Raw genomic sequence first — 14,488 nt, 5'->3', positions numbered from 1 at the left:
CATTGGTACTGGAACCTTCATATGCCATTTCCAGGATGTTCTAATTAAGATTATATTGGAATAGAGTGCTCGAGAGGTAGAGATCAACTTATCTTTGCTACCAGTGAAAAACCAACAGTTGACCGTGATGACAACCAGGATGATGGCGACTCCATGAGGCTTTGCCTTGAGGTGGTTAATTGGACTGCAAATTTCAACTGTACTCATATTCCTCATCTGGACAGGGCCAACCATATCTCCTTAATATGAACAGAACCCAAGCAGGAGCCAAAACCAAAGCCAGATTACTGCAATATTTCAGTCCACTGTGAGCCCAATGCAAAGGTTCAGCTGCCTAAGACCATAGCAGGGTGTATTAAAGAGAGAACTGTATGTCCACAGCTTTATTTCTGTGTGGGGTCTGAGCACGTCGATTCAAGCTCCAGCTGCTCTCCATGCTCTTTTCTATCATGACAGTTCTTACTGAGATGTACTTAGAGTAAAAAACCCAGAGAGTTTCCTTTGGTTGGAAAAAAAAATCAGTCATGGCCATCCAAGGCCATGTTGGTTGGAGCTCTGAGCAACCTGGTCAAGTGAAAGGTGCTCCTGCCCATGGCAGCAGGGTTAGAACTAGAATATCTTTAAGATCTTTGAGGTCACTTCCAACCCAAGCCATTGTATGATTTTCTGACCCCTCACAGAATGATGTATTAAGTATCTTGAAATAGGAAACTGCAACAGATGGACAGGAACAACTTCCTTTGTGTCAAAGCCTGGAAATCTTTTTTTTTTTTTGGAATACAACTGCATAAGCAATTGAGCTTGACATTGGAAGAAAAAAGGTATTTTAACAGATTATGTGACCTACCCTCCGGATTATCATAACATAAAGCAGCGTAAAGTTCCACACAAAACTAGCAACATGAAAGGGGAGACTTGTGGTTTGTATGAGCTCAAATGAAAAAGCAATGGCCTTTGCAGTGTGGGAACTGAGAATTTTTACCATTGGATTTGGATCACATTGTGATAGGATTTCAAAAAATGCACCTACTAAAGACATAATTAACTGGTCTTTGCTTGCCTATTACAGATGAATAAGAATGTGTGATTTGCTCCATTCCGTTCCTTTAAGAGTGCAGGAATGTGAAAAAAGTAGTGAAGCAGTAGGGTAAAAAGAAAAACAGTGTTCAAAGCAATTGCATAGTGAGCTGTAAAACAAATTTGAAACAAACTACTCTTGTTGTTAGACACAGGATGAATGCCAAATAGGCATTGAAAATATGCACCATGTTCAGCTGGAAACCATCCAAATCATGATATCGATATTGTGTTGATGTTACAATCAAATACACGATCTGGCATGTTTTCACTATCTCAAATCTTCCATCCTTAAAGGAAAAATATGACAAATTTTTGCTTTCCCTTTTCTCAGTTACAGAAAGCACAGCCTTCTAGAAGAAAACTGGCAAACAAGGCTGCTTACTAATTCCATTAGTGGGCATCCTGGCAATTCTGTCTCATTTGAAAATTTTTATCACTGCTGATGAGGCAGAAAGCAGGTAAAACTTCAAATTTTTAATTAGTTTATGTTGTAACATCTCGTCACCCTAAGTACAGTTACACAATGTTAGTCAATGCAGGATTTGGTCCAGGAATGGATTTGAGTTATACCCCCACCTCCTTTTTACGCTCAACAGAATTAATGAATGGGAGTCCTCAGTCTTATTAAGACTAATGTTCCTTTGTCAGTCCAATTCTTTTTTTTTTCCTTTGGGGTTCCTTCTTGTTATGACTTCGTTAGGTGGAAACTCAATGGTCTATGTTAATCAGCACAAGACATTTGGCTACTCAAGCTTTGGTAAATGTTTAGTTTCCCAGGGTCCTTTGAACCTCCCAGGGAACAGTTCTGCATCCTTATTAGAGACTGACAATTAAAGGTCTGTTTTCATATCAAAAGTAATCACGAAAAATTAGCTAGGGAGACCTTGGAATGCTGTGAGAGTTTCAGTGTTTTGAGATGGCCAACTTTCCTTCATTTGCTTCAATCAGTATCAACTTGGGTTTCTTTTTATGTTTCCTTCTGCCAGGGCAACTTATGAGTTGGCATTGTGACAACTGAGAAGGATTATGCAATACCATGAAGATGTGATTAATATATTTTAGGCTACTGTAATCATATTCAGTTGCATAATTATCATAGAGGTGCAACAGTAAGCTAAACTAGGTTTTGAAGGCAATGGTATAAATGAGCATTTTCAGTTTATTTAATTCCTTGTTAGAAGGAGGAGGAAAAGATGTGCAGGTCTGCAAGAGCTGTGTTGCTTGCAGACTCCAGAGATTCTGCTGATAAAACGTCGGAAATGTATGGTTCTGCCCTAAATATTTTAATCTTTGTGTGCCTAGTTACAGGCTTTCACAGAAGATAATCTGTTAGTGCCACACCTTGTCTGTTATAAGCCTGAAAAACAAATCTGAGTGTTTCTTCCCCAGGCCCTGGTGCCATGGGAATTTGCTGCAGAAGTTGATCAAAAATGAGTGCTTTGATTTATTTACACTTCTCAGAATCTGTGCTGGTAGATCAGGACTGCAGTAATCAAAGTGGGGTGGGTAACAATTTAATAGGTTGCATATGTGTTTAAATCTAGAAAAATAAAGTAAAAAGATTAAGTTGGTAGGGTTTATTCCACAAACTGGAAAAGCAAAACTAAATTGGTATTAGAGCATCAAATTCCCTCTTCACTAATGATTTTTTAGAAGTACCATTCCCAGTTGAAGTTAAGTGAATATGGCTGTTCCAGATTATGCACATGGCAGTTTCAGAGCAAGGCTGAGGGTCCCCTTTGCCCCCTAAGATCGCCACACTATTCTTTCTGAAAAGCCTCAGATACCTGGGAACAGAGAAACAGACTTAGCCTTTCTGTTCATCCCCTTCCTTTCTGCCATGCCACAAATATTTGTAGAATTATCTGGAGACTTAAGGAAGCAAACTTTTTATTCCAAAGCTTTTATTTTGACATTTATGAGGGTTGCTTGAAGTATATATAAATTTGGATTTGGTGTTTGGAAGGGAAAAAAAATCCGCTGTTGCTAGGTCTTATAGCAGTCACATCACATAAACTGGCAGATCTCTATACTTAAGGGATTTTTCTCTCTAATTAAATGCAGTAGTAATGTCTTGCCTTTTGAAATGAAACTTTTGTTTTTTCATCTACATACTTACAGAACAAACATGCTGTCAAAATCCTTAATGTATCCAACTATTTGAACATAAAGAACAGCATCAAGCTGTTATTTGTTCTGTTGGATTGTACTCATATTTCCAATCTGAATCTTTTGTACCTGGTGATCTTAATTATATTTGAGCTGGAAGTAGTTTAACATTAAAGGGAATTACAGCAGATTAATCTGCAAACCTGCACAAATATGCCATTCCTTTGGATGGAGGTAAGCAGGGCATGGAGTGCATAATTACGTGTTGTTCTCTCTGTAGGCTGTGTGAATAAGGCTGAGGAGTTGGTGTTGCCATTCCTTGTGACAGCAGCAGCTATGGCTCGCTCTCATGTCTTGCAGCTGTCAGTTACATTAGAAAACATACATTATTCCTCTCAGAAAGGTAATCTTTTAATCATGGACAATCAACCAAACCAAAACAAAAAAATTTAAAAAACCAACTTGCCCTGGAAACAGGAATTAGTATACTAATTAGTGTATAAACATACAGAGAATTCTTTTAAACAATGTTGTTGTAATTTTTTTTTCTAAAGTGATATAGCTTGAGGTCAACCCAAGAAGGCCATTTATCTCAACCAGTCACCAGCCATTACACTTTTTGCAACTAGAGAGACAAAAGAAAATCACTAAAAGTTAATTGGAAGAGGTATGTTTCTCCAGTCCTGATGCAAAATCATCGCTGGGGTCCAGTTGCAGCATTTTGGCCTCAGTTAGCATGCTAGGAAATCACAGTGTCAGCAAACAAGAATCATGGTTCATACTGGTAAATACAACTTTTGAATCACAAAGTATCAGTTATTTGCCTATGATTAAGGCCTTTGGGTTTGCTTGTGACTTTTTTCTTGGGTGGCACTGTTGAGCCCTTTTAGGAACAATTTGCAAGATGACAGGTAGAAAATTGAAGTTTCAGAAGAAATATAGGAGAAGAGCAAGCTGCTTGCAAGCAGCCTGAGTTGCAGAAGGTTGCAGGCTCTGGGACTGCACTGGCTACCTACTGGGCAGCTCCCATGAGAGTTTTCAGACGGCAGAAAATTTCCCAGTTAGTTTGATGTTGTTGCATAAGCTGCTGCCTCATTGCAGTGGCTTGGGAAAACCTGTCAAAAACTTTAAGTTTAGCATGTATATGTCTACCAGAAATGAAACTTCTTGTAAGTGTCAAGTATTACCTGCATTTCATGAGACTGATGCAGGTATTGCCTGTAGGACTGGCTGACGTGTTCTGACAGTTCTGGTTTTGTCAGTGTCCCATTGCTTCATGTCCTTGAGTTAGGAGCACTCTCTCCAGAGGTGTTTTTTGAATCCTGCTGGTGAATGTTGATGGGTTGATGGTTGCCACAAATGATCCTCCTCAAAACTGAGAGTTCCAAAAGTAAAACACAGATTCGCAAGTAGTCATTATAAGATAATTCTGGGAATTTAGGGGGAGAAAAAAAAAACAACCAAAAAAAAACCCCAAAGCAGGACAAACAATGCCCTCTTTCAATGGCCTTGTCCTGCCCTACAATTATCTTCTGGCAGCTGGAAACTGAACCCCCTTTCAACACTGGAGGCATCATGTTTTTTCACTGCTTTTTGTGATGTTTCTTCTAAAACAATTGTACAATACACACCAGGACTTTGCAGGTTTCCCCATGTAATGGTGTCAATACATTTCCACCCTGATTTGTAGTCTGTCTGTTATTACAGACCTTGGTCCCTTCTGAGCACAAGTGCTGACTCTGCCAAATGCACATAGTTGTTCTGTGATGAGGACAAGGATCATCTAGCGAATAAATGGAGAACTCAGTATTCAATTTAGTGGTGACCTTGAATTTGATCTCTCTTCTATCCTTAACAGCCCAACAGTCAATCTCTGCCCTGTTTAACCCATGTCATCATTGCTGCCGTATCATACAGCCACTTCTGCAACTGCCTTTCCCTTGATACTGTGCATTTAAATCACAAAAAGAAAAAAGAGAGAACAAGGAAAGAATTACCATAAATTCTTCTTCACCTTTTTCTTAGTAGTGTCAGGAATGGCTGCACAGGTCTTTCCCAGTCTTTCTGTTCTTTTTTCTATATTTGTCTGAGGTAGAAACCACAAGTTTGATTGATAATGCAATTTGCATCTTGAGGCATCACTGGAAATACAATGGCATGAAAGGCTACTCTGGCAGAGCACACTTTTCCCTCAGGGCTGACTTTAGAAACTCATTGATGTCACTTCCTTCCTCAGTCAGCAAGTGAATTTTCACTAATTCTCAAGACCAGCTGTCCATGCTGTCAACAGAAAGTTATTAAAATTCCTTTAAAGTGAATCAAAATAGCCTAAAAACAAATGTACTGGGAAACAGGAAAGCATCAGTATTCAAAGTCCACAAACCTTTGAGCAAAATAGTGTTGATCTAACCAGAGATTTCAAACCCTCTGCTTTCCTAGCAACTTGTATATCATTAGAGAATGCTAAAAACACACACCCCTTTAATCTTCTATTACCAACAATCTATTTGGCTAAAATATTTGTTACAAGAATAAATCTTATTTCTCCTAAAGATGAACTCAGTGAGCAAGGGAATACATTTTAAGAAGTCTCCCCTAAACGACAGTTCTGTGGAGTTTTTTAAAAGCATAGTTTTTATATTTAGCAAATAAAAACACAACACAAGCATGCAGGAAGTAATTATCATAAGAGACAATCTTATAATATAGCCTAAAGTAATCATCTTCCTCTGAATAATCTATAATGCTTCCATTGAAAACAGGAGTAGTCTCAGGGATGGGAAGGGAGGATCATTTTCCTTTAAGCAGAGTCTTTATACTGTATTTTAACACTTTAAATATTTTCACCTCATTTTAAAAATTCTGTTTGTGCCACACTTATCAATATGGAAAAGTTTTGTTGAAATGGATATCCTTTCCAGGGTGGGAGGTGGCAGCCACCCGAGCCAGGCAGGCTGCCCTGACAGTTAATAGTGATACTGACAGGTTGTAAGTCCTGTCCTATCATTATTATTTTTAAAAACCCTCAGGGTGCACGTAGCCTAGCTGGATAGGCAAGCGTGAAATTCCTGACTTTCCCCAATATGTGTGGACAGTCTCCAGTAGCAAACTGATACCAGCTGCCCTTTTGACATCTAGTACATGGGAGCAGTAAATGAAGGAAATTACTGCCCCTTTTGGTCAAAAAGCAAAGAACAGGTTTGAGGTGTCCTTGCTCCTAGAGTCCCAGACAGTGTAGAAAAGCAGTGTTCTGTCTAGGTTTTGATTTTATCTCCAGGATCACACTGAAGGGCGCTGCAGAAGAATAAGGAAACAAGACCATAATTCAACTTGCCACTTTGTGGATAATATTAGGATAGAATTTCTCCCTGGGCCAGCTGGTACTGAGCCTCAGTCTTGACACAGGCATTTAATTTTATTTTAAGGTAATGGCAGAAGTTGCTTTTCTCCTCCAGTGGTCAAATCGTGAGTTGGATGCTGCCAGTCTCTTGGTCACGTAGTATGTCTTGCAACATGAAGAGGCTTCATACTACATATTAGAATTTTTTCCTCCCCTTTGAATGTTTAAATATTTTGTGGGTTCCAGGTTAGCAAGATTGGCTGCCTATCTCAATCTTCTTTTATAAGAGAGGCTTGTGTTTCTTTAATTTTAGGTGTATTTCCATTTCAAACTGTCAAGTAACTTCTGCATGTTAAATTCTGTTTCTTAATTATAGGTTTTGATTATTTTTTTATTAATTTACTGTTTGTTGCTCTACATGTCCTCTATCATATTGATTAGAATATATGCAAAGTATTTTTTTTCTTTCCCTTTCAGAGTCTGGAAAAAAACTGCAACGAGAGACAATTAATCAGGTATTTGCAAACTTTCATACTTTTTTTTGTTAACTTAATTTTTCAGACAGTAGAGTGGTGGCAAGTAGAAAGGAGAACTTCACAAGATACTCTAATATTAGCAATACAGGTGTGCTAAGCAGCACGTGTCAGACAACTTGCTGGCTCTGCAGATGTGTTGAATTCACAAGAGTGGCCATCATTTTGATCTAAGATTTGCCATGTAAGCAATTCAGTTCATCTACTTCCCGTGTTGGTGCTGAGGACAAAGCCCAGAGGTAATTTGTTCATTGGTATCAAATTTTGTGGCACAACATTATGCCTTTTTTCCCTTCTGTTTGCTAGTATTCCTTTTAAAAGGCAGAAAGTAATTGATATAAAGCCATGTATTTCAGGTTTTCTTAGGTTATTTCTGCCATGAATTTTCATTGAGGCTGCACTAAACTGTGACAGTGCTTGCAGAGGCGTTTTCCGTCCTGTCTTTATTGCTGTATCAAGAGTAATTACATATGAAAAAACCTTTATATATTATAATTTGTCATTGCAACATCAGGAAAAGCATATAGGAACTAAACTGAAAAAAATTTCTAACCAGAAAGAGAGGAGGAAACCCAGAGTTTGCTTTCCCCAGTGACGTGCCCTTGTGGATTGAAAGGACCCAACTCCACAGGAGCAGTGTGTTGCTCGTCATTCTTTGGCTTCTTGTCCTCTTGATGAGTGCTGTGTCCAGATGGCATATAAATGGGCATCTGGATTGTTTGTGAGATTTATTTTGAAATGCCACTTGAAAAGCAGTCATTAAAATATTTGCAGCCCAGCAATTACCCTCCCTTAAGCCACCTTCCTTCTAAGCTATATATCGAGGCATTGGAGTAATTACATCACAGTTATCTGTGAACTGATCACCAAGATGAAGGACTAACCTGACAGGGGAATGACCACCTAAAGCAGCCTGGTTTGGGTCTAACAGCAAGTCTTCTGCCATGGCTGAGCATGGCACAGATGTCAGTGTGTCACTTTCAGTGGCCTGAGCTAGCACCATTCTTCACCAAGTAAACCCTTGCATGTCTGGGCACTTATGGGAAGCCTGGTCCTGTGGCACAATGCAATATGCAGAGTTTTTACAGCATTCTCATTATTGAGAAACTGATGGATAGATATCTGGTCTAGAATGTGGCATTGCATAACAAAGGAAAACTTTCACTTTTTAAAATAACTGTAGAAATATTTTGGAATTTAATGGGAGTTATGTGCTTTAACTGAGAGTTTATATCCTAGAACAAATCTAATTAACTTTTATAACTGAAACTGCATTTTAAAATTAGCCTGAAATCTCTTGCAAAGCCACTTTTGGGAGTCCCTGTTGGCCAGAAGGGGGGGCACTTGTATTTTTAAACCACAACTTGAGGCAACATTGGCAGTGTGAGAATGGTTGACTGGAGACCTAATTCTGCACATTTTCTGTGTTACAAAATCTGCTCGGTGCATGACATTGCCCTTTTCTGAGGAAGAATGTATTGTGATTTAAAAAAAAAAAAAAAAAAACTTGCCACGTTTTCAAAGGGTGGATAATGTGCTGTACTTTGTGTGACCAGTCTTGGTCTTTTCCTGCATGCCACTGTCTTGCCTTCATTGAATGGTTCACCTGCTCTGTCTCTCTGCAGTTAACCTAAGAGTATCTAATTTTGGAAGAATATTATGTTGTCTTGATATGCTGAATGTATCTAAATAAAGCTGTAAAAAGTTGATTTGTGTACATTCCATTTAAATGGGTACTACTTCAGCTGGTGATGTCCCACTCCAGCTGGATATCCTTTGGATTTCCAAGAACTGGAAGAGTATTTCAGAACAGAAATCAATTTAATTTTCAAGTTTTTCATTTAGAGCACAATTACATAAGCACTTCATATTTGATTTGTACTTGTATCGGTTCAACAGAAATATTTAAATGGGTGTTTCTCATGATGGAATATCTGTAATGGAAGGATTTTTTTTATTTTCAATACTGAAATTGAAATTTTATATGCAGGGTAAGATCCTTTAGTCCCCCTTAAGTTCAGTTCAGCAACAGTGAGTTAAACTGGCTGCCAGTAATTTAAGTGAGGGAGAAGCTCTCTGCAGAAGATGGATGATGTTACGACTTGACAGGAGCGGGAGTGCAAAGGGGCAAATAGCAGGAAATATCTTGTTGAGAGGTGAGTGAAACAGAGAGGGGATGGAGAAATGATAAAGGTGCTGTCCCAGGGATCTCCTGCTGGGTAAACCCCTGACTGTCTGTGTGCATCTGGGTCCTCTCTAATCTTGAAGACCACTGTGGTTTCTGTGTGGTTCTTAGCTCTTCTAAAGCCTAAGCCAAGTTTAGTGAAACATGACATAGAAAAAACACTAAGGGAGTATCTGCTTCCAGAAACCTTTCACTACAGTTGTCATCTTCACTAGCTTTTGTTCCCTTTAATCATAAGTCATCTGCTGGTTTTCCTCAAACACCATTTTTGTCATTTATGTATATAAATATGTATATTCATTTAACAGCAGTGGTCATCTACCACCAGCAGTCAACCAGATGTAGCACACACTCTGCTTTTCAATACCTGTTTTTAACTGCCTTTGCAACTTCAAGGGTGAGTCCTGGCACCAATGTATAGCATGTTAATGACTGCTGAGGAACATGGAAGGAAACAAGAAAAAAATCTTGTGTTTCTATGTAACAGTATTGGCAGAACAGCACATTGCAGACCACCAATCGAAATGTGTCTGGGGAAATCCTTTATGTTTCATCCTTAATGCCCATATTTGCTTGTGTTGTGGTCTTAATATACACTCCTACATACAGTTGTGTCCAGTGCCTCTGAATCTCTGAAGGACTGACAAGAATATGTGTAATTGCATTTGGAAGTTGAAGTTGCTTGCAGAGTCAGACTTTTGGTATAAAATCCCAATTGTGTTTGAGCTCAGACTTGAGCCTGTCCCTTCTGCGAAGCTGCAGCTCAAGTTGGGAGACTCCACAATATCTGTCCCCCTGTTGTGTCACTGAGGAGTTTTTTGTCAAGGCAGACTCTCTTGAAGTGGCACATCCACCCCTCAGTCAGTGCTCCGTCAGGGAGTATTCCCCTTTCTGTTCCTGTGAAGCAGGAACACAGAAAGAATAGTGATGAGGCAATGTACTTGCTAGAGCTGGCGTTGGACCATGGATTACTGCAGCTCTGACATACTGTCAGTATGGGCACACCTTGTGCCAAAGAAAAGAAGTCAAAGATAACTCAAACCTCTGTTAAATGACAGTGTAAGTTTGTTGCACAGACCATGATGAGGAATATGAATATGACCTGAAGGTTGCTTCGGGCACATGGTGTAATAAATCTATATTAACATGATTGAAAACTTCACAGTTCAGACCAAACTCCTTGGTTGCCCTTGTGCACTGCTGTAGTTTACTCCAGTTTTCTCCTCTATCCCCTTCATCGTCTCAGATGACCTAGCTAAAAAAAACTTCAGTCCATTTACGCCAGCTTCCAAGTCCTGCCACTTTGAGGTAATCTGATAGGTATGGTCCTTCCTTCTGTTTTCTCAGTTTGGGATCACATTCCTCAGTGTTACATACTTTATTCCCCCAAAATTAAGAGTTTGAAAATCTATGAGAGAGCTAATGCATTTAGCCCACTAAACAAACTGAACTATTGTTTCACTCTCATGTGCTTTATAGAATCACTTAAAGGTTGAGGTTGGAAGGCATCTCTGGAGATCATCTTGCCTAACCCCCTACTCATAGAGCAGGTTGCCCAGGATCACATCTGGCTGGACTTTGAGTACCTTCAAGAATAGTGGTTCCTCTGCTCCTGGATATTCCTGGATGCCTGTGCTTGATATTCACACAGTAGAAATGTATTTTGTTGTATTTATATAGAACTCCTTGGATCTCAGTGCCCACTTCCTCCTGTCCTGTCACTGGACATCTCTGAGAGGAGTCTGGCACCATCATTTTTACTCCTCCTACTTCTTCCCTCCCGGGTTATATACGTTGATAAGATGTCTCCAATACTCCTCTTCTCCAAGCTAAACAGCACCAGCTCTCTTGGCCACTGCTTGTATGTCACATGCTCCTAACCTTTAAATACCTTGTTGCCCCTTCACTGAACTCACTCCAGCATGTCTACCTCCATGTCCATTTATACACTGTATATATTCCAGTATGCCCACGTCTCCTGCACTGGGAAGTCCAGAAGTGCACCCAGCACTCCCAGTGTGTCTGTGTCTCACCAAGACTGAGCAAATGTGAAGGATCACCTCTCCTGATCTGCTGGAATTGCTCTGCCTAATGCAGCCCAGGAGGCTGATGGCCTCTTTTGCTCTGAGAGCACATTGCTGGCTCGCAGGCAGCTCGCTCTCCAGTAGCCTCAGGTCCATTCCTGCAAAGCTGCTTTCCCACTCTGCAGCCCCCAGCCTGTACTGATTCCTGGGGTTGTTCTTCCCCAGCTGCAGGACTTCGCATTACATTTTGTCAAATCTCATGAAATTCCTGTTTAGCCATTTCTCAAGTCTGTTGAGGTCCTTGTGATTGGCAGCACAGCCCTCTGGTGTATCAGCCACTCCTCCCAATTTTATATTGCCTGCAGACTTGGTGAGGGTATGTTCTGTCTCATCATCCAGGTCAGTAATAAAGATGGGGGACAATTTTGGACCCACCATCGACCTTGGGGCAGTAGTGAACGGCCTCCAGCTGCATTTTGTGCACAACTGTTTGAGCTTGAGTTTTCAGTCCAACTCATTGAGCACTTACCTAACCTGTACTTCATGAAGGTATTATGGGAGTGCCAAAAGCCTTAGTAAATTTGAGATGAACAAGATCCAGCACTCTCCCCTTGCCACTGATTCAGTCATCTCCTTGTACAGGACTATTAGACTGGTCAGACTCAATTTCCCCTTCATAAATCCATGCAACATGAGATTTAGCTGGAGGACAGTCACCAGTGGAGTACCCCAGAGGTCACAGCTGAATAAATACCACTTAACTTCTTCATTATGTACGAGGATGATGGGTTGGAGTGTACCCTCAGGAAGTTGTCACAGGATGTAAAACTGGGCTGAGGAATTGCTGATACAACAGAGGGTTGTGCTGCCATTCAGAGGGGCTTCAACAGGGTGGAGAAATGGACCAACAGTAACTTCGTGAAGTTCATCAAGGTGAAATGCCCCTTGCTCTGTCATGCTCCTGGGTAATGAGGCGAAGCTGATCAGCCTGTCATTTCCTTGCTATCCAACCTTAAAGATAGGAATGGTGTTTGCTTTCTTCCAGTCCTCAGGAAACCTTCCCCAGTCTCCATGATCTTCCAAAGATAATAAAGAATAGGTTCACAGTGACATCCTCCAGCTCCTTCAACACTCATGAGTACATTCCATAAGCTCCTTGCTTCTGTTCCATAAGGACTTGTTTCTGTCTAGTTTGTTTAAATATTCCCTAAGTTGATCCTTCTCCACCAAAGGAAATCTTTCTTGCTCCAGGCTTGAAGTGGGGCTTCACCAGTGCTGAGTACAGAGAGACAAACCCTTTCCTAGTCCTGTTTGGCCATATTTTTGACTCAAACCAAGATTCTTTGATTTGTATCAAAAATACAAATGATTTTGATACAAACCAAGCCCTTGGCCATCTGGGCACACACAGTGGCTCAGATCCAGCTGCTATTAACCAGCACCCCAGGTCCTTTTCCACTAGACAACTTTCCAGCCACTCCTCTTTTCCCTGATCCACTAGGTGGGTCCCCTGGTAATCTTCTATAGGTTCTCATTTGCTCACTTGTTTGAGGTAGACAGCACCAAGGCCTGTCTGGTTGAATATGAGATCCTTCCTGCTCCCCTGCACATTTTGTATCAGTAAGCAGAAGCTGCATTTTTTAAAATTGATTTTTACTTTTTATCTGATATATTATCAGATAAAATCAGTTGGGAAAAAAGGTTCAGTTTTTCCCTACACATAACATTTTCTTTCTTCCAAGCTGATAAAGGTTGCTTCTGATAAGATTCTCTGCCCCCTTTGAGTTCAGATTATGTAAATGTCCTTCACTGATTAGTTCATAATACATAGTACCATGATGGTAACTCTCAGAAAAAAATTCAGGAGGAACTATTATTTAAATAAGTACAGCAGACACTTTTAGGTGACAACCTTCTCCGTTCCTTGTGGAGGAAACTGTTTCTCAGGCTGTATAGATAGGAACATAAGTGCAGTGTCTGAAGATCAAAATATATTAAATTTTATGTAGAATTATTCTTTTTGGGAAAAAGCCAACCAAACAAACATAACAATATGCAACAGATTGAACGCTCAACAGAAGTATTAAAAGACATGGTGAGAGGTTTGAGCAATGAAGGGCAGCATGGACTGGGAAGTTGTGTGGCAATCCCAGTTATCAGATTTCTGTCTCTTCTTGCTCTGTAAAATGGCAAGGTTTTTCTACCAGTGTTAATCAGAAAGTAGGAATCACAATATTCACATGGGCTAGGCAATTATTATCTTTCTGTGGTTTACAGACATGGAAAAACAAAGTGTGAAGGTCAAGGGACTTGCATAAAACCAGACACTGTGGCTCTGGTGGGCACAGCTACCCTTAAACACCTTTAAGTGCTGCTCTTATAATTCCTATGCTTCTGGGAGGGATGGTGCTTGAACTAGTTAGGGTTTGGGAGGGATGGTGCTTGAACTTGTTAGTGTTTGATCAGCTGTGGCACTGCTTGCCTATGAATGCATATTGGGTGGATAGCCACACAAAAATCTGCTACAGAATAAGCTAGTGTATTTTCTTTTACCTGGGATAGACATGACAGCCCCATTCAGTGAAACAGGGTCAGTCAGTGTGAGGATGGAGTGTACAGTGAATAATGCCCTTTGTCTGTTTTTTCCCGCTGAATAGTGCACAGTCTGTTTTTTCCCACTGTAATTTATGAATGCAGTAATTACTCAAGTACTATTTTTTCTGTCTAGAAATTAACACACGAATTTGTTTAAAAGTGTACAAATGCAGGCAAACACGTATTTGAGATATTTGCCTACCTAGAGTGCATTTACATTTCTATTTCTTTTTTATTTACCAATAAAGTCATCTAATTTGAATTAAATGCTAATTTTGATTGAAGGGAAAATGCTTTGAGACCTCTAGAGATCTTACTGTGTCTTCCAAAGCAATTTGGGAGAAATTGAATCCTTCATGCCTGAATATACATTAATATTCTTCATTGAACTTAGTTTCATTTGAAACTTTTCTTATTATTTCTAAAACAGCAAGATGTCTTGTTTATGCTGGAAGATAAGTGTGTTTACCTGCAAACAAGATAGAGATGGATTCTGTTTACCAGAAACAAAAAAACCCTGTGAATTTTGCCACAGCCACTAATGTGAGGAATTCTGCTTTGTGTGCAGAAGAACAGCATTAGATTTCAGGCCTCTATTCTCAAAGCACTTGCTGGGAAATGG

At 40.0% G+C, this 14,488-nt stretch overlaps 1 protein-coding gene across 3 annotated transcripts in view; it reads left to right on the top strand.

Moving 5' to 3' along the window:
• Nucleotides 1-14,488, top strand: part of CHST9 (carbohydrate sulfotransferase 9) — an 87,558-nt gene that overhangs the window by 61,689 nt on the left and 11,381 nt on the right. For 2 of the 3 annotated variants that reach the window (XM_059859711.1, XM_059859703.1), the window contains one exon: nt 7,007-7,044. In XM_059859711.1, coding sequence (XP_059715694.1) covers nt 7,007-7,044 — 38 coding nt within the window. Of the gene's footprint in view, nt 1-7,006; nt 7,045-9,075; nt 9,219-14,488 lie in introns of those variants that run through there. The other variant, XM_059859721.1, reaches the window with a different exon arrangement.

This window comes from Haemorhous mexicanus, chromosome 1, assembly GCF_027477595.1.
Source record: "Haemorhous mexicanus isolate bHaeMex1 chromosome 1, bHaeMex1.pri, whole genome shotgun sequence".
NCBI lineage: Eukaryota > Metazoa > Chordata > Aves > Passeriformes > Fringillidae > Haemorhous > Haemorhous mexicanus.
Note: the sequence above shows the minus strand (reverse complement) of the source record. Positions and strands in the feature narration are given on the sequence as shown.